Source organism: Perna viridis, chromosome 2, assembly GCF_037379345.1.
Source record: "Perna viridis isolate PV_CMFRI_1.1 ecotype Kerala chromosome 2, ASM3737934v1, whole genome shotgun sequence".
NCBI lineage: Eukaryota > Metazoa > Mollusca > Bivalvia > Mytilida > Mytilidae > Perna > Perna viridis.
The window spans coordinates 20,769,451-20,795,686 of NC_142446.1; the positions used below are offsets into that span (position 1 = coordinate 20,769,451).

Here is a 26,236-nt window from a genome sequence, read left to right on the forward strand (position 1 = left end):
AGGCATAGTCCCTTTGTTTCATACAACATCTAAGAATTCCAGTCATGCCTGTTTTATTACAACCTGTTTTTTTTTACTTACATATTAATCAATTGTAAAGACTGATACAAGTAGAATGTAATAAATAATTGGAAACCGGACTTGGTTAAGTGCAAAACCTCAGTATGAATCAATGAATTGATGAATATCTACTACTTATTAATAGATATGGAATTTCTAATTTACTGATTGTAAATCAGTCCTGTAACGTAACAACTATTGTAAACCGACAGGAAATTTATTTTGCATATACAGACAATCAGTCTATTTTAATAGAAAGTGAAATAAACCAAAGTGATTTCTCATATGGTAAGCGATATCTATAGGTCTACTGCTAATTTTGCTGACTGAGTTTGGCCCCTTATGGTCAGAGATAGGTCTGATTACTTAAAGTGTAATTGATCAAAATACAATTACTTTGTCAAATGTATGATTAAATTAAATTAATGATTACAATGATGAGTAATCATGATTACATCTGAATACAATGAATTTGCACTATGAATTAATTGAAAGGTTTGGAACATTTTGTTTATGTTATTTGTATTCTTCATAAGGCCTTAAATTCTTTAAATATAACAAGTAATTTCATTTCTAAAAGTATTGTAGAACGTCAACCTTCACCAATTTGTTAAACCACATAGATCTATCAAATATATATAAGTCCAACATAACAATTTGTGAGTTTCACTTGAATTTCTAAGAACAATTGCACTTGATCATCATCAATCTTTGAAATGTTTTCAATTTAAGTCAGTTGGGAATATTTTCCCTCCAATGCTGAAAAGTCTAATGCAGCAGATGATTTTTTCATTAGAGTAATTAGATTTTTTTAACTTGTTGCTATTAACTTAACACTTTGTAATATCTTCACAAAAAAAGAAGAAAAAAAAACACAAATGAAAAATTTACACAAAGAAGCATTGTATGATTAACAATCATTTTACTGTTGTTGACATAATGCATTATCTATTGATACCAGTCATGGCGAAATTCGTCAGACTGTCAGACGCGACCGGTACTTTTAGCAGCCAGTCCGGTAAAATTTGTGTCCAACAGGTTGAAATATGATTCTGCTAGGTCTAAGATACCATTGGAGGCTATAATATTTCTATTATAATCATGATGTAATCATAAAGTAATCAGAATTACAGGATATTTTGAAAAGTAATTGATTAAATTAAATTACATGTAATCAGATTTTCGTCTGATTAACGATTACAATGATTACTTGAAGAAATGCAATCAATTACAGCTGATTAATGATTACAAATACAATTATCCCACCTCTGCTTATTGTACAATTTCAAAGATATCAATTAAATTTTCACTCATATAATTTCAGACATCAGAAAAATGCTTGTTTCTGGTTCTTACCAGTAATTCCTAAATGCCTAAAATGGTTCAATCCACTATCTCCCAAATCAATCCCAGCCTAGCAAACACTTCTAATTGTAGTATGGTACCTTATGGTAGTTTCAAATATTGACTGAAGCTACTGTCAACTTCTCTTTCTGACAGAGAAACACTAGTCAAGGACAAGTAGAGGAAGTTAATTAAGCATGTTAAGCATATGGGCATAATTCAAAAATGCGCTTTAATGTAACTGTATAGTGCACCCTTAAGGAGCGGGAGACTTTTTAAGTTGTGTATGTCTTGTGATTTTTGGAAAGTTCTAATTGTATGGAATTCAAAGATACCAGAAATATTAAAATTTTACATATGATATTGATTCTAGAGCCAATCTAATACTTGGTCTGCTCCACCAGATTGAGGGTAATTCTGCCTTGTATTTAGCTACATGCATTCATATAATGAAAAAGGTTGTATACATGGCAAACATGAGAAAACACATTCAGACCATATATTTTTCACACTCTGGGCACTGAAAACACTATTTATTAGATTTTTTAATCTCATCATTGGTTTTCTTACTCAAAAAATAGCATACGAGGCTGAAAGTATAGAAAATCCAAAACTTAAGACCCAGTACGAAAAGGCTTGTTTGGAATTTCTTTTCTGCATAGCAATACTTTGTTCAGTTTGTTTGGTTATCCATTTTATTTATCATGAGCCAAAGATGTAACATTTTTTACTTATAACTGGTTCTTCCATGACATTGCATTTGAAATAATATAAATTCAGCAAATTTGGTTGCTAAGGAATATTTACACTTAACAAATACATTTCTTAACACAAGTTACATTTTCTTACTCAGTGCACATTAACCTACACAAGAAATTGTGGTTTCTATGGTGAAAACCCTATTTTTAAGATGAAGGGTTCATGAGAACTTGCCATCAGGTAGTACTATACAATTAGGTCATTTCTGAAAATTTTGTCTCATATTTTTGAAATAAAGCTGTTTTAAGGCAGTCCACACAGAAATTTTAAGTGTTTTGTTATAAAAAAATACATAATTTCTAATCCTTGGTGTGTGGAGGTTCAAGTATTTCTTAGTAATTTAGTGATGATTGTTATAAAATCCAGTAGCCATGGTAATGTACTGAACAAAATATTCTGAATACTAGTACAAATCAGAAATGCCTTTCCAAAACTAACAGCCAAATACTATGTTTTATAAAATATCAGGCACTTGGAAACTAGCACAGGATGAAAGCATGCATGAAGGTGGAAAAAGAGTAAAAATAGTAACACTTTTCAATTCATTTTCTCACAATTTTAGTTCCAATAAGGTATTTTGAAAATCAGCCAACTGATGCTGAAGAGAGATATGGGAGGGAACTGAAACATTTAGGATACCACTCTTCATTTAAATTACACATGTTAACCATTTCATATATTACATCTTTCTATGTATAAATGCTTAACTACATTTAAACAATATATCCATCAAATTTCAACATTTAATTAAGTACCCGGTCTTAAGTTTTGGAAAAACTCCATGATTTTCTATATTTTCAGCCTTGTATGTTTTATTTTGTAAGTGTTACTTTTTCTTTCAGTTACACTTTGTACGACATATATCAGCCTGCTACTTGAGATAAACAGGGAGAAGTGACTTTTCTTTCAGAGAGACACTAGGGAGAAGTGGAATGGGTACGTGCATCATTTACTAATGCTTTTTTTTTAATCATATGTGTTATATGTTACTTACATGCACTTAATATAAGCAAGCATTTTCATATATTCATTTTCTTTTATTGAGATGAATGTTACTTTTTCTTTAAGCTGCATATGTAAGTAACTAAATATTTTGTACAAAATGAAATCTGCCTACTGACTGAGTGATTGACAGTATCATATATTCATGAAATTAAATTTCTAATCTATACTTCTACCCCTTACCAAATTTATTTCAGCAAAATTAATATATGATTGAGTAAGGCAAAGCTTCTTGCAGTGCATTGTCCTATTGAACTCTTTTTTAGTAGTACTGGAATAGAAAATTTCAGGCAGTGACATTCTTTTGGAATTTTCATTTTGTTCTGAAATGTTTACACCAGTGGAATTTTTAAAATCTGCTCCAATGTGTATATTGAAATGCACTTGAAAATTAATTGTGGTCTCGTGCCTAATAAGGAGGTGGGCTGGGTATCAGAAATGTTATTTGCTAGTGTTTTCTGGGGTAATTTGAGGTTTATTTTCAAGTATTCATGTTTTTTTTGGCCCTTTACTCTATATTTTCTGAAATTTAAATAAAAAATATGGTTTGTAGGGTGCTAGGTATGAAATATAGACCAGCGAGGAAAATATTGCACAGCTTTGAGTTTTTCTCCTCTGACTGTACACTAGGAACATCAAATCGGCAAAAAACATACTCTATGAACACGAGTAAGGCAGAAATCTATTTATTTATTTATTGTATTTTTATGTAACCAGTTAATGAAATATGGCAAAATCTGAGATTTTCACAGCCTTGTCTTAGGATCTATAAAATCACAGATATGTGTTTTATTGGTCAGAATCTTCTGTATTTACTAGTAAACAATATTAAGAATGTAAAAAAGACCTCATACATTCATGCATCTAGTGTAAGTCACTACTTGTATATACCTTGTGATGTCTCAAAAAACTGCTAATTTTAGAGTACTGCATAGACTGAAGTTTTCAAAACAGACAATTTTTGTAGAAAAACTGGAAAAATACAACTGAATGTCTGCTTATGTACCCAATAAGCTTAGAACCTTACATTATTTACATTAATTTACATTTGTTTCAGTTTTTTTTTTATCATGCAACGCCCAAATAAAGGCTAATTTTGAAAATCGGACATAATCACACTCGAACAAGCTCTGTACAAGTCTGGTTTAAAATGATCTACTTTATCTTTAAAACCACTTCTTATTGTTTTTAATGTACATTTGATATATGTAGACCACTTTAAGTTTGAAATTGATCAATTTAAGTCACTGTCAGCATAATAAAATGAGTTTTTATAAGTGTACCCCTATACATGGTGTAAAAGTGCATTGACCTTGGCCGCATGTATAAATACACAATTTTTGGCCTTAAAGCAGCTAAAACTTGAGTAAATTGAACTTCATTGCATCAAATACACATAATATGATGCATCTAATGTAAAAAAATCACAAAAATATTGCATTTAAAAAAATAATGAACATATTTGGGGGGGGGCCTTAATATCCTTCAACCATTGGACATGCGAGTCATGCAATATACCACTGATACTAAATTTGCTATAACTTTTATATTTTTCAACTAATCATGATGAAACTTTATAGTTGAAGTCAAAAAAGGTTCGTCTTGACATGAGAGCAGTTTTCATTCAAAGTGAGAACATTTACTAGTCCAATAGGTACGAGAACACAATTTAATCCCCTTGGTTTTCATTGTATACAAATACAGTTCCAACTTTGGTAGCAGGTACCTTCCACATTTTTTTCATATTTTTACTGGAAACTTATTTGCTGAAGTTTTGCCTCTAATTAGTAGAAAATAAGCCAAAATTACATGGGATTTTTTTTTATTAATCAATTTTGACAATAAGTTGTGATTTGGTTCAGTGGAAAAAGGTTAACATTTAGGACTTTTAACTCAGTTCATTTGTTGTTTACCCCACCTCCGGGTCATATGTATTAATTTCAGAAAAAGAAGGTCTCACGCTACTGGGAGATTAAAGACGGAGTACAGTCCCAATCATGGGCAATGTCTGAAAATGAAAGGGTGACTTCACTTCGCTTTTGGTTTCGTCTGAGAGTGAAGTGAGTGTATGAAGGGCGACTATTTCCCACAAAGTGCCCAGTAGTGTGAGCCCTGGAATGAGACCATAAAGTTTGTCAGACCATAATTTTTGCATAACAAACATGAACACAGCAAAACAGGAAAATAATGACAGGGAGACCATTCAACAATGCAAAATACAATACACTTTGAGTTAGTGCAAATGTCCATGCAGCTATCGGCTAGTGGATGGTCCTGGTGGGCTAGTTGTGTTTCACACCTAAAAAGCCCAGGGTTTGGTGTACAAAAAATTTAACCACTGTTTTTAGCAGCACTATTAGATTAGTTCACACAGACAATTCTGTTGGAATTTTCAAATTTTCTTGTATTTTCCTGGGCCCCACTCAATCCATAGCATTTTTTAACTCAAATATCCTGTCTCTGGATAAATGTAGATCAAGAGTATCAATATCATGTTCAAAGCTTATTATTGACACACCAAGACTGAAGACTTCATGGACAAATATGATTGTTGTGGTTGGTATGATATTGCTTAAATCTTTGACATGTCAGATGAAATTACTGTTCAAATATGAAACATAAGAAAATTAAATGCACATCACATGTGAAGGTGTAGAAACTGTAAAATAAGTATTTAACAGGTTGGTAACAAGTCATGCAAGTAGGAGTAATTCCTTCATTTGGAGGGTTTTTAGCAAGCAGTGTGGAAAACCACCACTTGCCAACTCACCAAATGTGAGCAGAGGTAGTTTTTGGCAAGTTCTGATCTGCCTACACTTGTCTGTTTAGTGAGTTCAAGGGCAAACTAGCATGGCAAACATGATAATGGATAAAACTTCTCTCACAATACAAGCAACAATCTTAAAATGTTGTGTTGAATCTCTTTGTTCCAAGTACCATGTAAATGAGACCGTTTTCTGCAATTTCATTTACAACAAATTGTTTACATTCTGTCATTTTTGTTTCTAGAAAATATAGCAACTTCACTCACCAACTTTGACTGGTAGAATCTCTAATTGGCTAGTAAGATCATTATTGTACTGGTCTGAATGGCGAGTTGATAAACAAGTAGCTCCCAGGAGCCTGAATCACTCTCCTGGTTAAATTTTTACCTTTCAAGGGAAATAACTCAAAGAAAAAGCTGTCCAACAACTTTGACTCGAAGAAGACTTCGGTAGGACTTATCATAAAGATAACTTATATCAATTGAAAAATTTCATTCTATCTATTATACATGTGTAGTTTTCTAATATTGGCTGAAAACTGCTTAAGACAAAATTTTTTGCCTTTTAAAGCCATTAACTCTAATAAACAGTCGTCTGAAAATTTTGGTCCCCACAATTTTTTGTAGGCCTTATCATAAGGATCATTTCAGCAACTGAAAGGTGGATTCTACCTGTCAAAGTTTTCAAGATATTGGCTGAAAGCTGTAAAAATCATTTTTCACCTTTCAAGGGCAATAACTCTTACATGGAGTTGTCACAAAACTTTGATTCCTGAAGACTTTTGTTGGCCTTAAAATATGGATCATTCCAGCAATTGAAAGAATTTGGCTAAACCTAATGGTTTTGGAGATAAAAAAAACTTCTGACTGACCCATTTGTTCTATTTTAAGTAACAGCAGCCATGTTTTTCCATGTATCAAAAATCCTTGCAACGGTTCTATGAAAAATACCCTTAGGAAAATTCATACCAAATTTGATTCCAACTGGCCAAGTAGTGTCAGAGGAGAAGATATCTGAAAGAAATAGCATCAAAAATAGTACCAAAAAAAAATGTTGAAAAAGGGCAGTAACTCCAAAATGACTTAGCCAGCACTCCACAGTTTCGTTTAGTTTCGCACTTGTGGCTAGGGATGAAAAATGACATTAATTAAAACTGGTGGTTGCTATAGTGAATAAAACTGAAGAATCTATTGTTGATAAAATATTTTCTGACAAGAGGCTCCCAGGAGTCTGAATCGCTCACCTGGTTCAATTTTGCCTTTCAAGGGCAATAAATTAAACAAGAAGTTGTCCAACAATTTTCACTCAAGAAAACTTTGATAGGATGTATCATAAGGATCATTTCAGTAAATGAGTCTAAATCTATCATAGTTTTCAAGACATTGGCTGAAATCTGTAAAAAAAAAAAAAAAAAAAAAAACAAAACATTTACCCCTGTCAAGGGCAATAACTCGTATAAGAAAGCATCTGACAAATGTTATGCCTGAAGACTTTTGTAGTCCTAAAAATAAGGATCATTTTAGCTATTGAAAGAATTTGGCTAAACCTATTGGTTTTGGAGATATATGGAAAAAACTACTGTCTGACCCCTATGTTCTATTTTTAGTAACAGTGGCCATGTTTTTCGACGGATCAAAAAACCCCACCACAATTCTATGCAGGAAACCCCAAGGAACACTTATACAGAGTTTGACCCGTGCAGGTCCAGGTGTTAAAAGAATAGGCCTGCAGCAGCACTAAGCTTGTCGTAAAAGGCGACTAAACAGTGCTCAGAACCCTAGCCGGGAGCTAGGGCGCTCTGCCCACAGAGCAACTGGGATGTGTGCCCCAGGTGGTGGAATGGGGTACCCCTGGCGTGTTACATGCTGGGGTTGTCAGGCTATAATACGGAAAACCTGACTGCAAACCATAGTGGTGCACCGTGTTGGGAAAGATGCCACATTCCTCACACATTAAAGAACCCTACTGTGGTATTCTCCCAGAGTAGGAACCATAGGGCTCCGCCACAGGAGGCTTAATTGCCCGACCCTACCCACCTCTCCCTATTTCCAGTGGCAATCAAAATTTGTCGACCCCATTGTCCTTGTGTCCCATCCCCTTTTCATTTCATCATCATTTCATGGTCATTTTGTCATCCATTTCATGTTCATCGTCTGAATATAGCTGAAATATTGCTGCTCAGACGTTAAACCCCAACAAACAAAACAAACAAATATACAGTTTTGTTTCAATTGGTAAAATAGTGTCAGAGGAGAAGATTTTTTAAAGAAATAACATTAAAAATAGCAAAAAACTTGGAAAAAAGGCAATAACTGCAACAAGGCTTAATAGATTAAAATAGAAAGTTGACTGCCGATAGACCTCATCATGCTGAACACTTTTATCCCTTTCAGAATGGGCTAAACCTAACCTTTTGGAGATATATGGAAAAAACTATTGTCTGACCCCTATGTTCAATTTTTAGTAACGGCAGCCATGTTTTTCGACGGATAAAAAATCCCCACATCATTTCTATGCAGGATACCCCAAGGAATATTCATACCAAGTTTGGTTCCAATTGGTCAAGTAGTTTCAGAAAAGAAGAGTTTTGAAAAATTGTTGACGACAATAACGGACGCCAAGTGATGGCAATAGCTCACATGGCCTTCGGCCAGGTGAGCTAAAAAGGGCAATAACTCCATGGCTTAATAGATTAAAATGAAAATTGGACCGCAGATAGATCTCATCATGCTGAACACTTTTACCCCTTCAAAATGGGCTAAACCTAACTGTTATTTGGAGATATATGCGAAAAACTATTGCCTGACCCCTAGGTTCCATTTTTAGTAACGGTGGCCATGCTTTTCAACAGATCAGAAATCCCCACCCCAGTTCTATGCAGGATACCCTAAGGAACATTCATACCAAGTTTGGTTCCAATTGGTCAAGTAGTGTCAGAGGAGAAGATTTTTGAAAGAAATAACATTAAAAATAGCAAAAAACGTTGAAGAAGGGCAATAACTCCAACATGGCTGAACAGATTAAAATGAAAATTTGACAGCAGATAGATCTCATCATGCATGAACACTTTTACCCAGTCAGAATTGGGCTTAACCTAACTGTTTTGGAGATATATGCGAAAAACTACTGTCTGACCCCTATGTTCTATTTTTAGTAATGGTGGCCATGTTTTTCTACAGATCAAAAATCCCCACATCAGTTCTATGCAAGATACCCTAAGAAATATACATACATACCAATTTTAATTCCAATCAGTTGAGTAGTGTCAGAGGAGAAGAGTTTTGAAAAATCGTTCACAGCAAATGACCACAGAGGTCAAGTGATGGGAATAGCTCACATGGCCAAATGTGAGCTAAAAACAGGAAACTAAAGATTTTATTCAATTTTCTTTAAAAACAAAAAAACTTGTGATACAAATATAGGTCAATAAGAAAATTATTAATTTCATTTTCATATAAATCAGGGATAAGTAACTTGTCTTCAATACTTCTTTTTTTGTTTGTTTTAGTAGAAAGAAAAATTGGTACGAACATTTAGATACATGTAAATGTGAAACTGAATGTATACTCAAAATACTTTTTAGTTATTATTATTTAATGTCAAGTTGTCATTGTCGATTAAGTAAGTACGTGATATCATTTCCCTCTAGATGTTAATGTGAGATTTTGGTTAGTTGCAAAACTTTAATTACAGGTCTATGTTTTTGGTCATTTTCGAACTATTTGATGTTCAGAAAATTGCTTTCAAACTGAATGAATAGGAGAGTTCTTTGTGATGTCATCACTTACCTATGATTTATTTTTGGTTGGCAAAAAATCCATTGAGTGGCGTGGGGCATTAACTTTAAATCATCATAACTTTTTCGTTTTTTAAGGTAATTGAAAAATTTTTTTGATTTCCTACACTGCAAATACAACTCTTTTTATCCATGCGATTTATAAATAAATATTCAGTAATCAAACTATTTGAGCATAATTTTTTAAAAATAATTTTATTTGAAAATAGAGGTTTAAACATAAATATCATTTTTCAAGTAAAAAATTTATAAATTCACATACAAAATATGAATTCTTTTATCTAAATGAAACATTTTACAGAACCAAAACTGGATATAAAATAACAAAGCTATAAAGTTTTGAAAACTGGGATTCTAATCATGCAGTCAATTGTTTATTTATTTGTTTATTTGCCAACCAATTTGACACTTAATGATATGCAAATTAGTGAATATGACATCACTAATGAGATTGGCGAACTCTCCTATACGAAATAAGGATTTATAAGTTATCATGATCCATTGAAAAGTTGTTGGAAGTGCATCCCTACACATTACCATTGCAAGGTTTTTGACGAAAAATTACTTTTGAGAATTTTCTTTTCAATACACCTAAACGGAAAATTTTTATTAGGCTTAGAAATTTGCCTACCTTTATGCAAGCAATTACTGAGTGTTAAATATGCTGCATCAGAAAAAGTTTTAATGCAATGAAAGATTCGATTTTGTACTAACTTCAGACAAAATAAAAATCCACTTTCCAAAAGACTGTTTTTCCTTAGTACAGATAGCAGTTTACTACCATCATACAGTGAGACCCCAGCATATATAATATATGCCATGGGCCCAGGTCTTCCGGCGGACTGTTCATGTAATTTCTGTTGAATATTTTTTTTACAATTAGTTTTACTCCATCTCTTCTCAGTTTAAATGACACCGGAAACGTCTTACGATGTTCTTCATAAAATATATAATAATAACAGTAATATAACTCAAAATAGTAAAAGTTTTACTGACATGACGGAAGTTTTCGATTTGTTTACTATCATTTTTTTCTGCTGGTGTCTACATTTTTGAAATTTACGAGGAAAAATGTCCCTATGTAATAGGATATTAAATAACAACGTTAAGTAAAAATAATGCAAATAACATAATTTTTAACCTTCTAGCAATCGAGATATTAGACTGTCAACATTCAGTTCTGTTTCCGCCATGATTTCTTGTGACGTCACTAAAAATTTTTTCGCCAGCACCTCGTTGAAGAGCGTTGTTTGGAAAATAGTTAATTTATGTACGTTATTTATAAAGTCTTGACCAAGACTTTGTTGATTTCACGATTTCTGACAATGGCCTCAGCAAGAGCTGGAATTCATGAAAAAGTGTCAGCGTTACTCCCCTTGTTTCTGCTTTACAGTTTACATTCCTACCATTAGATGTCGCTTTAAAAAAAGCGGGAAAATTGAATAATCTTGTCGGTGAAAAGCTAATAAAGATATTTCGCTCAAGGCCCCCAGTGAGTCCGGCAAGGCAAAGCCCTGAGGGAAACTCCTGAATTTTAACGATTTTGGAGCCAGTTTTTCAGAGCATTTACTACGTTCATGGTATGCATATGTGATAACTAACCTTTATTTCATCTTTAAAATGCGTGTTTTTATTTTTGTTACTTTATCCGAAAGTACGCAACTGCGTATTTGCGTATAGGCAGCTACGCCCCTGAACATACACACAAATAATGCATAGACATGAAAGATATTACTTTACCCATCAAATGAAACAATCTATTATTTAGGGTGTCTATTATATAGATTGAAATAAAATAACAGATCATTAATCAGGGGCAGATCCAGGATTTCAGTTGTGTGTGTGGGGGTGGGGGGGGGGGGTCGTGGATTGAATTAAAAGCCGTGCAAAGCAAGGCAAAAAATATTATTGGGTGAAACTTGTGGTAAAAATTGTTTTTCTTACCGATTTAGGGGCGTACGCCCGGCACGCCAGTCCTTGGATCCGCGCCTGCATTTTTCATTTTGTTTTTCTTATCTCAAAGCATTGAGATATGAAATTACAAGAAATCTTCAGAATGCAAGAAAGCTTACTATTAAAAATGATGTTTATTTTTTTTAAATGTTATTATGGTATTGTCATTTTGAAAATGGATTTTTTTTCTGATCGAAAATATCTCTCGCTGTGCCTTGTACATGTGGATAATTCAATTTTACAATTCTGAGTTGCTCATTTACTTCTGTATGTTAATTTATGTTCTTTGTTGTGTTTGTTTTCCATGTTTGGTCTTTGGTCTTGGTTCACTTGATTAATTACTCTTGGTAATATGAGAAAGTTGAAACATTATCCACATGTACAAGGCAAAAAACACTACTTAAACTTTTGGAAGACTGGAAACTTTCTTTGGAACAAAGTAACTATTTGGCTGCTATTCTTATGGACCTATAAAAAGCATTTGGCTTTCTCACCCATGATATATTGATTTGTAAACAGTCATCCTATGGCCTGTCTGGGAAAGCCTGTAATTTAATGTTGTCATACCTTTCTAGTAGAAAACAGCAAGTAAAGACAGGTGGTATTGTAAGCCATTGGGCAGATATTGATAAAGGCATACCCAAGGCTCACTATTGGGACCTTTACTTTTTAATGTATTTATCAATGATATTTTTTACTTTATTGATAAAGGAAATTTGTATAATTATGCAGATGACAACATATTATCTTATGCTTCTAATAACTATAATGAACTTGTAAATACTTTATAATCAAAGAGCAAAATTTTAATAGATTGGTTCCATTTCAATTGTATATAAGCAAACCAAAAAAAGTTCCAAGCAATAGCTGTAAGAAGAAAGGCTGCAGATAGAGCACCAACTTTTAATATTGGTGATATTAATATATCCTGTGAATATACTGTAAAACTTTTAGGTGTAGATATAGATTTTATGTTAAAATTGGACAACCATATTAAATCTATCTGCAAGAAAGTTGTACAACAACTTAATATTTTTCAAAAGAATTGACAGAAACCTATGTAAATTAAGTAGATTAACTATTTTTCACACATTCATATTGTCAAATTTTAATTTTTGCCCTCTTTCTTGACACTTTTGCTCATTGACTAATATAAAGAAAATAACCCCTCTTATGATCTTTGCTACATAAGACGTATTAGAGTAATGGCATTAGGAACTTTTAAAATATTATATGATCAGGCTCCACCTGTATTATATCTGATTTAATATGTAAACAAAATCATTCGTACAATTTCAGATACAGCAACTTATTACAGATACCACATGTTAAAACAACAAGGTATGGGAAACAGTCATTCAGGTACGCAGCTGATTTCAAGCTGGAAGGGGAAAACATGTTCTTGTGTTGCTTGTAGCGACTGTTAATCCATGCCTGGAGCAGCAACCCTGAAACCATATTTTTGTTTTGTTGACTGCCTGTTTTGCGTTTAGTTTCGTTACTTGATTTACTCTTTTCAAAATTGCTACATATGTCGGTGTGCTGTATGTGTCTGTCTTATTATAACTGTTTGTCTTATAGGGGAATTCTTCGTGATATCATCACTTACCTGTGATTTGGTTTTGGTTGGCAAAAAATCCATTGAGTGGCATAGAGTATCAACTTTAAATCATCATAACTTTTTCATTTTTAAAGATAATTGAAAAATTCTTTTGTTTCCCAACATCGCAAATAAAATTCTTTTTATCCATGGAATTTTAAAATAAATATTCAGTAATTAGACTATTTGTACATAAGATTTTAATTATAATTTTATACAAATATAGGGGTTTACATATAAATATCACTACAAATTTATTTTTTCAAGTGAAACAGTTATAAATTCACATACATAACATGAATTATTTTATCTAAATGAAACAATTTACAGAACCAAAATTGGGAGAGTTCACCAATCTCATTAGTGATGTCATATTCACTAATTTGCATATCATTATGTGTTAAATTGGTTGGCAAATAAACAACTAAATAAACAATTGACAATTTCATGATTAGAATCCCAATTTTCAAAACTTTATAACTTTGTTATATTATATCCAATTTTGGTTCTGTAAAATGTTTCATTGTCAATGTATATTACATGTATGCATGCACTGTATAGCTATTAATGTACCTTATATCAGTTATAAAAGCTCCTAAGAGCTTATATTGTATTGTTGTTATGAACTTGCCGACTTAAAATAAAGCTTATTTGATTTGTTGACTGATTTGAAACATGAATTCAAACACCTAAATCTTTTCATAATTTTTGTCAGCCCTGTAATTATTAACATCATTAACTTCATCTGCTAACAACCGCGGGCTGAAATTCCCATTTACACCAAGATTAAGGATTTTTAAAGGCATCCTGTCGTAGCAGTTGTCAGAGAACTTTACAATGATTTCCTATACAATTTAAAGTTCAGGAATTACAAAGTTGACAGGAATCATTGCAAGCAATTTGTACTAAGTCTAAAATGTAATTTCCCATTTAAAAATGTGAGATGCCAGTAGAAAGAAAAGCAGAGAGATCGTTGATATTCGTAAAACAAAAAAATCACACAGTAATCTGACACTTGAACATCAGAACTTGTCTAATCTGACACAAGTGATCCTGTCAAGAAATTTTTTTTTTTCTGTTCATAAGTATGCAGGACCCAGTTGATAATACAACCATTTACACTCTCTTCTGGAGTGTATCAAGAAATGGAAGACTTTTGAAATAACAAGTGAATAAATATTCATTAACATTTTTAACGCATTTTTCAACAAAGAGTTGGCATTCTAATGGGAAAAAATTGTGCTCCTCTACTTGCTGACCTATTCCTTCACTTTTATGAGGCTGATTTTAAAGCTGATCTGATCCAAAAGAAGGAACATGGTTTAGCTAGATCCTTTAATCTCAGTTTCCATTATATAGATGACATATTATCGTTAGACAATCCTAGTTTCAGGGATTTTATACATTGTATCTATCCCAAAGAACTAGAGATAAAAGATACTATAGAAAATGTGAAGTAAGCCTCATACCTTGACCTATACTTGGCAATAGTAAATGAATACTATTGACTATACGACAAACATGATGACATGTCATTCCGTATTGTCAACTTTCTTTTCATCTGTGGAAATGAATACTATTGATTAAACTATACGACAAACGTGATGACATTCATTCTGTATTGTCAACTTTCCTTTCATCTGTGGCAAGTGAATATTATTGATTAAACTATACAACAAATGTGATGACATTTCATTTCATATTGTCAACTTTACTTTCATCTGTGGCAACATCTGTTCAGCATCTGCATATGGAGTTTTCATATAACAACTCATTTGTTATGCTAGAACTTACCGTAACAACACAGATTTTTTGTATCGTATTATATAGACTTCTTATAATTAGGCTTCTGGAACAGGGTTATGTTGCTACAAGATTGAAGTCATCACTACAAAAGTTTTATGGTTGTTGTCATGAACTTGTAGATCGTTACTGTTAAGGGTGTATCCATTTGCACCATGAAAACTGATTTGTACAACGTCATAGTTATTAGCCAAGGTTCCTCAGAAAAGGGTGGGTGCTAGGACATTATTTGCCATTTTTTTTGTCAATTTTACACATGAAAATAACAAATTTGCATATAAAACGTGGGAGCCCCCTGCACCCCCTCTGGATTCACCACTGATATTCATATTGCAAGAAAGAAAGAAAAAAGACACTGTAAGGCTTTGATGAAAGCACCCAATCTGCATGTTTCTAATGTTTGTCATTTGCATTATTTTTTCGATTTAAAGTAAGATATTTATTACTAATATAAAGATTATCCAGAATATGTGCAGTCACACAGCACTCAATCAAAGGGCAACCTGGTGCGTACTAAGATGGTGGGTAGGGATCATATCTTTTTGTAGACAGACAAGGTATACCATCTAAAATTTGTTTGCCAAATCCTGACCATTAACTAACATATGCTTTTGTGTGAAAAAATGCTGAACTACGTGTAATACAGAGTAACAGTAATTTATCTGTATGGAAATTTGACCGATTTTGTTCATACTTATGACTTTTATCCTGCAGTAGCATAATATAATACCTATCAAAATCATTTTGTTCAAAAACTTAAACTACCCTTCCCCTTTTTCTAATTCAAATTTAGTATACCTTCATCAATTATAGGTCTAAAAAAAAGGTATGAATAGCACATTTAAAGACCCAAGAATTGCTTATTTTGGGTACTCTTGTTTTTGTTTTTTTTTTCAAAATTTCAAAAGTTGTTAAACCGAAAGCATTGTTTTAAACAGTAATCAAGGGAACCAAGGCCATAGCGGTAATCAAAAAATGCAATCCAGGGACAAAGACCAGATATGGAAAACAGACACACACAGTGCATATGGTAATCAAATTACTTTTAGCACTGGAGGTCTTTTATTTACTAGTATGTGAAAATTGTAACATTAACAAAGTTTCAAAGATTATATGATTTAAAATAAAACAGTAGTCATACATTTGTATTTAAAATATTATTTAGAATGTTTTTTTTGTGTTTTTTTTATTATGTATATTAATTGAATGTCAATCTTTAGTACTGATTTCTGAGATATAAAAAGTAACAACTCAAGACTTTGTATCACACTAGACTACTTACAATTAGGCTTCTGGAACAGGGTTATGTTGCTACAAGATTGAAGTCATCACTACAGAAGTTTTATGGTCATCATTATAAACACATGGATCGTCAGAAAAGCAGAGGATGTTTACCCTACTGGTGCACCTGGTCCATGCTTCCAGTTTTTAGTGGAGTCCGAGTTGCTCACTTACTTTTGTTACATTGTATATATTATTTTAGTTACTTTGTGTTCTTTGTTGTGTTTGTCTGTTTTTCCATGTCTGGTCTTTGTCCCTGGATTACATACTTTTGATTTCCACTAGAATCTTGGTTCCCTTGATTATTCTTTCCAAATTTTAAACTTGCCCAGATATTAATTTGCAACTACACATTGCCTTGAACGGAACTAACATCCCACAGCCTGTTGAACCCTGTACATGTGGGACCAATGTGGACACATATTTCATATTGGATACTAAGCACTTTTTACACACAACTTGTCTGTCATTTCTAAAACACCCAGCTCCAAACCATAATCAATCAGTACTATTTTTTTGTTAACAAAAATGTCAGAATATGAAGGCAAATCTACTTTATACATAAATTCCTGACAATATGCACATCCCAATACAGTAATTAAATACCCCATTTAGTTTCATACTATTCCTGCAAGACATGAGACAAGTTTTGCTGAAAAATGCCTAAGTTTAAACAGCCATCACTTCTACAATTTTTGAGTTTCATTACAATCCTGCAAGTTGTTTAAGAAGAGTTGCAGACAACACATCAGCCAAGTTTTGCTGAAAAATGCATAAGTTCAAATAGCTGTTACTTCTACAATTTTTGTCTAAACATAAATTCCTGACGATATGCACATACCAATATGTTATCTAACACCCCATTAAGTTTCATTATAATCCTGCAAGTTCTGAGGAGTTGCAGACAACTCATGAGACTAAGTTTTGCTGAAAAACTAAATTAAAAAGCCATCATTTCTACATTTTTTGTCCAAACATAATTTCCTTCACTTTAGTTTCAACCACAAGATATTAATGAATAGATGAAAATTTGACTACTATGTGTATAAAATGCAACATGCTTAACACATACTGGTATAATGTTTCTATACTTAGAGCAAGCTGAATTCCCAAATGCAATTTATCAAATCTATATTATTATCTATTACATTTATAACATCTTTCCAAATAGATCCCTCAAATCTTCAGTTGATTTGAAGACTAGATCTTAATTTTATTTGCAGAAAAAAACCCAGAATTTTAATGAGCTGAATATATACCAGAAACACATTTACTGGTTATATGGTATTGAATGATGTAAAAGAATTATATTTGGACTGTATTTTAGTGTAGCATTCAGAAATACTGGGGAGTTCATGAGATTTGCCAGTGACATATGGTACTTTAATCCTAAAAATAAATCAAAGTGCTGTTAGCACTGGAGTTTTTCGGTTCTTGTGAAATTGTAGCATGAACAAAATTTCAAAGATTACCTGATGTAAAATAAAACTTTGATAATACATTTTCATTTTCATTTTACATATTATTAAGAACTGCTTTTTTCCCCAATATGTATAAACGACTGTCAATTCATACTACTGATCCAACCTCACACACATTTACAAATTTTGTTCCATTTCACCTTTTTCCCAAATACTTAGACCTGTCCAAAAGATAATGAACATTTACATTCAAAGACTATATTAACAGAGTATTTATCATACAATTTAATTATACTCAAATAAAATCAATTTCAGCTGGAGAAAATAATTTCCTTGATGGACTTAAGACTTTCAAAAACTAGACTCTTTTATCAATTTGAATTTTCTGAATGCAAATTTATTACTAAATATCTTTCAAGGCCAAAAAAGAAATCCCTCAAATCTTCAGTTGATATGAACACTAAATCTTAATTTATTTGCAGAAAAAATAGAATATTGTTCAGCTGAATCATGCAAGACACATATTAACTGATTATGAAAGAGATATTGAATGATGCAAAAGGAACAGGAATAGTAGGGAAGTTCCAGTGATAGACTGGCCACATAAGGTTATTTGATTCTGAAGGATCAAAAACCCCCAAAACCCCAAATTCTACCATTTAAGTCCCTTTACATGCAGTTGATAGCAAATGAATAGAAATTAACCATACAAATAACTCTCCATACAGTAACTTGATTCCAAAGGACACATTTAAAACATTAAAGCTATGCATAATTTATCTTTTTTTTTTCTAGTTTTATTTTCAAGGTTCTCATCAATACATGCCTCCATTTTCTCTCCCTTTTTATAACAATACATGTATCACAATGCAGGTTTTAATAAAGAAAAAAGAAGAAGAACTACCTTATCATAATATAGGATATAAACCTTTCAATGGACTATTTAAATTTTAAATGCAGTCTCCAATTATTGTGGTAAGTACCAGATTTTTCATTGCCCAGTATAGCTAGTTTTATGAAAACTATACCATTATACATGTATACCAACTTATTTTTTGGCAACTGTTAGGGGTTTAGACTGGAGGAATATACAGATTATAAAAAAATAACTCATGTAACACTCTTAACAAAATAATTTATTTGAATACACTAAAACAACAAAAAATACTCTCACTTCGTCTTAATTACATGAACAGTTTATAATTCTGAAAATAAATTTTGCATAGTTTCCTGTCTATAATTACAACCCTCTCTGTCTGAGGATATTTAACACAGAAAAGTGTGTGTAGGTGTTTGTGCATTTGAAAAAAAAAAGAAATACTAGTACCTCAATGGGACAGATGTTCCTGGTTGTAACATTAACAAGAATACGACCTGTCACTCTCCTTAAATGGAGTGTGGAGTGACAGTGTTTGACTGAGACAAAAGTCACATTACATGTTATTAAACCCTTTCATTCCTGAATTTCATACCAAATGCAAAATTAAACACTATTCAAAGTTTGAGAACTATTGAATACAGTTATAAATATAGATTAAACATGACTGCACTGCATATTATGCACGTTGCTGAAAGTTCAACATGTAACAAGATTCTCAGAGTATTGTAAATAGTACTACATAGTCCATTACTGGCTGCATAATGAAAATAAAAGGCCTGACTACAGTGACAAAAATAGTTGAAAGGATTACTAAGCCAAAAATCATACAACAGGAACAAAATTTGAATTTAAAACTAACTAATCTTAAGTAGTTATATACCAAATACACAGTCAATATACAGGATGACCAAAAAAAGTATGGAATACTGAAAATTTGATCAAAATAAATAGGTTTCAGGGGCTGTTACTCTGCAAAATAATTCAAATGGAACAACTGTAACTTATATAAATATAACTATGTACCAAATACTAAGTAAACAGTTTAAAAGATTTGTCCAATCAATATGATAGAGTAATCAAGGGAACCAAGATTCTAGTGAAAATCAAAAGAATGTAATCCAAGGACAAAGACCAGACATGGAAAACAGACAAACACAACAAGAACATAAAGTAACTAAAATAATACATACAAAGTAACAACAGAAAATGAGCAACTCAGACTCCACTAAAAACTGGGAGCATGGACCAGGTGCACCAGAAAGGTAAGCAATCTCTGGTTTTCTAGAAACACCTGCCCAGTTGCTCATGATAGTAAATAAAAATATAGACCTCTTTGGCTTTCGGTGGTAGGAGACTTAAAAAAAGGAGGTTTCAGTTTTCAGATAGGTTCAATATAGCTGTAGTTGCAGCTTACACAAAGGATATATCACTAAGCATGACAGATGGAGTAAAGCAGCCATAGTTACAGCTTACACAGGGGACATACCACTAAGCATGACAGATGGATGGAGAAAAGCAGTCGCAGTTACAGCTTACACAGGGGATATACCACTAAGCATGACAGATAGATGGAGTAAAGCAACTACAAAATATATTTTTACCATTGGTGACAGAGGTAAATAGGCAATAGTAAAACTGTTGCATTATTTACCTACTATAATTTGTTATACATTCTGAAATTACTGAAAAACAAGCCACCTAAGTACCAAGACTACCGGTACATATCAAAATTGAAATTAGGCAAAAGTTTGGAATAGCTGACGAGAATATTGTAATCTATCAACGACAGAGGTAATTATCAAGATCTTGTTATTCTAGTAGAGGAGTTTTCTCATCCTTCTCATATTTATACATTTCAACATTTTCTAATTGATGCTTTGATCTTTCAATGAGGGATTCCTAAATTGATGCTAAAAATACTCATTAATTATTTTAAAAATCAATAAGCATATACAGGTAGCTTATTTTAACAATTTTCTTTTTATAAAAAATGAAAAACAAAATAATTGAGAAAGTTGATCTAAACCTAAAAACCTCATCATTTTTTTCCTTGTAAAAGAACAGGCCATAACTCTCAAATCATGACAAAACATTAGATCTAACTAAAAAACAGCACTGTTGGTTTGTTGCTTTCTAACAAGGAGTTGTAAACATAAAGTAACATAAACAATGGTTTCATGAAATTATTTTTGGTTGACATTCATTCAGAAACTCAGATGGAATGCTATACACACTAACAAGATATTTACATTGCCATTTAGAGTACCTAATTACATACAAAAACGCTGACTCAGTATATCTCAATTTAAGAAAAAGGCATATAACACACCAAAAAAAACCCCAAAAAGACAAAAAGCACAAAAAATTCAATGTTACAAGTATGTGAATAAACCTGATTAGGCATATCAACAGTAACATGTAAAGAAAAGTCTGAAACAAACCTCAAACACATGGGTCCAGATTATAAAAAAAATCTTCCTATTCAGTAAAATCATTATATCATTCTTTAATATCCTGTAATGAAACATTGCTATTTTTATGAAATTCCTTCTATTATGTGTGCTTAACTTTGATAATACTAAAATCTAAAATCTTCCTGAGAAAATAGAACCAGAAAATTTTTAGTTTTCTAAATGAAAAATTAGAACCTACACACGTGTTGGTGATAAAAAAATACCTAGCACAAATTTTTGATTGGTATAATTGACTTTTTTTTATGAACAACAACAAAGTAAAAATAAACCTGAAATGTTATAATGTTATTTCCACACCAAATCTAAATATGGCATTACTGATATTTATCATGTTTCCTTTTGCTCCAATTCTTTTCGCTTCATTTGTATTGGAGTCAAAACCCACCTGTTAACAACACAAAACTTAATGTATTTTTTTTATCTAAGCTTATATCTATTTCAAAGTAAAAATCTTTTCACCTCTCACATCAATACACAAATCATGACATACAGTAAAAATATAACAATCTAATTAAAATTAGACCTGTCATATGTATATGCAGTGACAGAATGGAACAACTGATAAGTCTAATTTTGATTAGATTGAAAAAGAAAAAAAATACAAGGAAAAATATTATAATAAGCATCATACATTAACTAGAGAATAAAGGTTTGATAAAGTATAACCATGACTCTTTTATGCTCTCTGTTTTGGTTGAATAAACAGAAAATAGACATAGTTATATATTAAATGGTTTACCATTTTAAAACCCAATGCAAGGAAATATATTGATAAAAATAGAAAAAATTCAATCTTTAATGAACATTATTCAGAATGGAAGCTCATCATTTAAAAGTTACAGATGATATCTTTTCAATCATTTAACCCTAATAAATCTATTAATGATTTAAAAAATATTTAACAAAAATACAGAGTGAAATAAAACACAGGACACAGCTTGATACAGCTGCAGAGTTATAACTTTTTACAGTTGGGACAAGTATGGACACAACATTCAGACTTGATACAACTCTCAAAATCAGACAGTGATTACTGGTAAATGTCTGACAATAAAGAAAGTGATGTAATAACTTAATAAATTATATTATGAAATAGGAAATAAGCAATTTTTACTAAGTTGAAGAAAATGCTTATTTCTGACCCCTTTTTGTCCTTTTCTTCTAAAAGGGAAGGGTTATTATTCTTTATATGCATGAAAACTTCTCTTTTGTGGTGTTGAATCTAATGCCAACTTTGTAGAGATCCATACACATTTACACAGTTTATTGTAAAGACATTAGGAAAATGATTGTTTCTGGCCTCTTATTCTAGTCACAGCCTAGTCAACTTAGAACATCAATACCAAATATCCTTTTGTGGTTTGGCATCTTGAGGTACAATTTCATAAAGACATCCATACCCTTAGTTTTTTCAGGAAATTCATTGTTTCGACTCCTTACAGGTCCCTTTATTCCTAAATTTTTTATCCATACCCCCAAAAATCAATATCAATCCTCCTTTTGTGTTTTCGAATCCTGTTGGTTGTAAAGTTATTATTACTAACTTACTTAATTTTAAAACTATTGTGGCGAAAACCCCCAAAATCAGTACCAATCTTGCTTTTGTGATTTGATACCTTGTTAAAAAATTTCCATAAAGATCAATTAACTTATACTCTAGTTATTGCACATAAACCAAGTGTTTATGGATGATGAAGATGATGACATCAACAGTGCCGTACCAATAAACGACCACAATTTTTTTGCTGTCCTATAAAAACCAAGTGTCTATAGACACAAATGCCAACGATGACAGTGCCATATTATTATACCACCAAAATTTTTGTGGTCGCATAAAAAAACAATAATTTGTAAAACATTATTCAAAACAAAACATAACAAACATATATACAGGTTAAAACAACCAATTAAAACTAGTATTGTATCACAGACTGTATAGGAGACATGCCAATTTCAGTAACAAGATTCTATATGTATTTTTTGTAAGCATAATTAATGTAGTGAGTTATATTTTTACCACCATTGATTAAATATAATAGCTATAACATATCCTAATTGGTCAATTTGGAACCACTACAGTTGTTAGAATATTTTATAGTCTATCTGTCATCTGAAAATAAACACTAATCAATCATTGTCTATGATATGTTACAATTTAGAAATTGTTTATTTCCTATAATGGGCTTCAATAAAACTATTAAAGGAAAACAGAAATTCCAATTTGTTTCCTGTCAGCTGGAAAACTGAGTGGGTAGACACATAAACCAACAAATTAAAAAACAGTGGCCCAGTGAACTTATAATGGAAGTCTTTATGATCTGGTTGTATAGTTCACTGCATGAAACATAAAAAAATAATGGATACCAGTAGGTGGTTTTGTGTAGTTTGGTATAACATGACTTAAGTTCTTTAAAGTGGTTTTTCCATTATTTTCTATTAATTTGATTTGCATCAAACTTTATGGCATTTTTAAGCAGACATTTTAAAATCTTTAAAAGAAAGCTAATATCATCTATCCTGTACATCCATAGGCATTCCATTGTCATTGTCTGACCCAGAAGCACTTGATTCTGAATCAAATATTGAATAGACCTTAATAACTTCTCCCATTCCTTTAGTAACACCTTGTCGAAATAGTAGCCGACATCCAACTCTTATATGTTCAGGTTGTTTCACAAATCTGAACATTACTTGAGCCTTCTCACTTGTTCGTATTGAATCCTGGAATACATTTGAAAACTTTTTGTAATTATTTCTTGAATATGATCAATATACAGTTTGTATACTACATGTATTAAATTAATTCAATGGATCTATATGGCAATGTGAACTGCATTTACTGTTTTCATTCTAAACATTATTATCTTTTAAACAAGGCATTATTTGAATTTGGAATTATTTTGGAATTTAGAAAATGACAAAAAAAAATCATTTGTAAAACTAAACCTTACTAAGGGGGTTAGTCATGCCAGCATGGCTAAGGGGTAAGTTTAGTTGGATAACAAAAGGCAAGGAAAACTTACTAACCCCCCTTAGTCATGACAGCATGACTTACCCCCTAAGTAGGGTAAGTTTTATAAATATTTTTTTTTTAACTTATTTTCTTAAATCCAAAATAATTCAAAATTAAAATAATACCTTGTTTTTAAACCATAAAACAATAAATAATACATATTAACTAAAATGCTTTGGAGGGTGCAGCTTGATACGACCTCAGAGGTTGAACCCTGAACAGTTGTGCCAAATATGGACACACCATTCAAACTTGATACAGATTTGAATTTTGATTACTATTAGATATTTGATACAGGATTAGAATTTGACTGGACTCAATGTGATAACTTTTTAGCCCCTTGTCCCGAAATGATTCCACTCAAAATCTCAAAAATCAATCCCAACCTTCCTTCCAGGATATGGCACCTTGTTATATAACTTTAAAGTAAACTAGTTATCATCCAAAAGTCAGACAAAGTATTTGTTTTTGGCCTCTATGTGGCATCTTATTCTTAATTGGCTCATGTCTTAACCCCATAATTCAATTCCACTCTTCCTTTTTGTGGTATGTCACATTGCAGTAAAATTTATATGAGATCCATTACTACTAACACACTTTTACTAAAGTCAGTGATCGAATTAAAGGGGAAATACTAGATAAATGTAAGGTCTCACTAACCACTTCCGGGTCAAATGGCCACCCCCCTATGTAGTACCAAAAACACACTGAACCTAGACATATGCATTGTAAGTGCATTATTTGTGTGTATTATGATTAAAAGTAGTCAAAATGAAGCTGAGAATGTGTACTTTAAAATCATATATGTAATTAACTACAAAAGTGTATGAATATTGTTTACATGTATGAGTAATTTGCCTCCATGCTGTCAGTTAGCAGAACAGGTAAAAATGTGGATTTTCAGTATTATTTATGCAAGTAAATTTTGTGAAGAATTTCTACTATCATTGTACCATTAGCATAATGATTTTGGAAGCCTTACTTTCCAAGCTTCGCAACGGTATGCAACTTTAAGATGACATTTGTCCTGGGAATTCACGGTGAGACTTTGAAAATTAGTTTTTTAACATGTAAAGTAATGGAAACGTTAGAAGTGGTTAGTGAGACCTAAGCGTTAAAATTCAATTTTGCAAGTAGAAATTAAATATTAAATTAAAAATTAAATTAAATTCAATATGTATTATAGTAAAAGTCTAGAAATAACACAAGAAACTTAGAGTAAATGTAAATTTTCATAACTTGCTAAATTTAGCTAGCGGAAAAACTTCTTAAATTTCAACCCCTGAAAGTTATTGTCTCGATACAAGGAAAATGTCAGATTCAGGTCCTTTCAGGCCCTTATTTAAAAAGTTAATGTCTTAACCACAAAAAAAAATCAATCCCAGTCTTCCTTTGGTGGCACATTATAATACAATTTCAAAGAGATCTATTCACTAATAATCATGTAATTGTCTGGAAATCAGGAAGCCCCCTTTTTGGCCCATAATTTCTTAAATGGTTAAGTGATAACCCCTAAAATCATTCAAAGTCTGATTGTTGTGGTATAGAATATTGTGAAATGACATCATAGACATTCCTATGCTTTTATTGAAGTTATATAAGTAAATTCTTTGAAATGCTTGTTTTTGGTCCCTTTTTGGCCTATAAATCTTAAGCAGTTCTGTACCCAAACTCCAAAAATCAATACAAAACTTCTTTTTGCAGTTTGGAACCTTGTTATAAAATTTTATTGTGATCAACCAATTTTCAAGTTATCCCACATAAACCAAGTGTCTACAGGAATGCTTGTTTTTGGCTCTTTTGGCCTTTTATTCTTAAACAGTTTGGGCCATAACCCCCAAAATCAATACCAACCTTCCTTTATTGGTATGAAACCGTGTAATTAAATTCTAAAATGATCAAACAACTAATATTTAAGTTTTTTCCCATGAAAAATAAAAGTGTTTACGTATGCAGACAACATTAAGAACAATAACAATGCTAACAACCATGATAACAACAGCACCATACCAAAATAAGACTGCAAATTTTTTGCGGATATATAAAAATGAAACAGATACTAGCAATAATTTTGTTACTCTTTTT

At 31.9% G+C, this 26,236-nt stretch overlaps 2 protein-coding genes and 1 long non-coding RNA gene across 3 annotated transcripts in view; 1 reads left to right on the top strand and 2 right to left on the bottom strand.

The window, feature by feature from the left end:
- Positions 1 to 10,938, bottom strand: part of LOC148624012 (serine/threonine-protein phosphatase PP1-beta catalytic subunit) — a 30,616-nt gene extending 19,678 nt beyond the window's left edge. Inside the window, exon 1 of the mRNA XM_088566421.1 lies at positions 10,868 to 10,938. Coding sequence (XP_088422547.1) covers positions 10,868 to 10,919 — 52 coding nt within the window. The 5' untranslated portion in view covers positions 10,920 to 10,938. The remainder of the gene's footprint in view (positions 1 to 10,867) is intronic.
- On the top strand, positions 234 to 13,942 carry LOC148624013 (uncharacterized). Its single transcript, XR_015919596.1, has 3 exons — positions 234 to 348; positions 3,006 to 3,099; positions 12,979 to 13,942. It is a non-coding gene; the product is annotated as an uncharacterized LOC148624013 (long non-coding RNA).
- Positions 13,943 to 18,899: 4,957 nt separating this feature from the next.
- Positions 18,900 to 26,236, bottom strand: part of LOC148624014 (GTP-binding protein 2-like) — a 29,650-nt gene continuing 22,313 nt past the window's right edge. Inside the window, exon 12 of the mRNA XM_088566415.1 lies at positions 18,900 to 23,859. Coding sequence (XP_088422541.1) covers positions 23,647 to 23,859 — 213 coding nt within the window. The 3' untranslated portion in view covers positions 18,900 to 23,646. The remainder of the gene's footprint in view (positions 23,860 to 26,236) is intronic.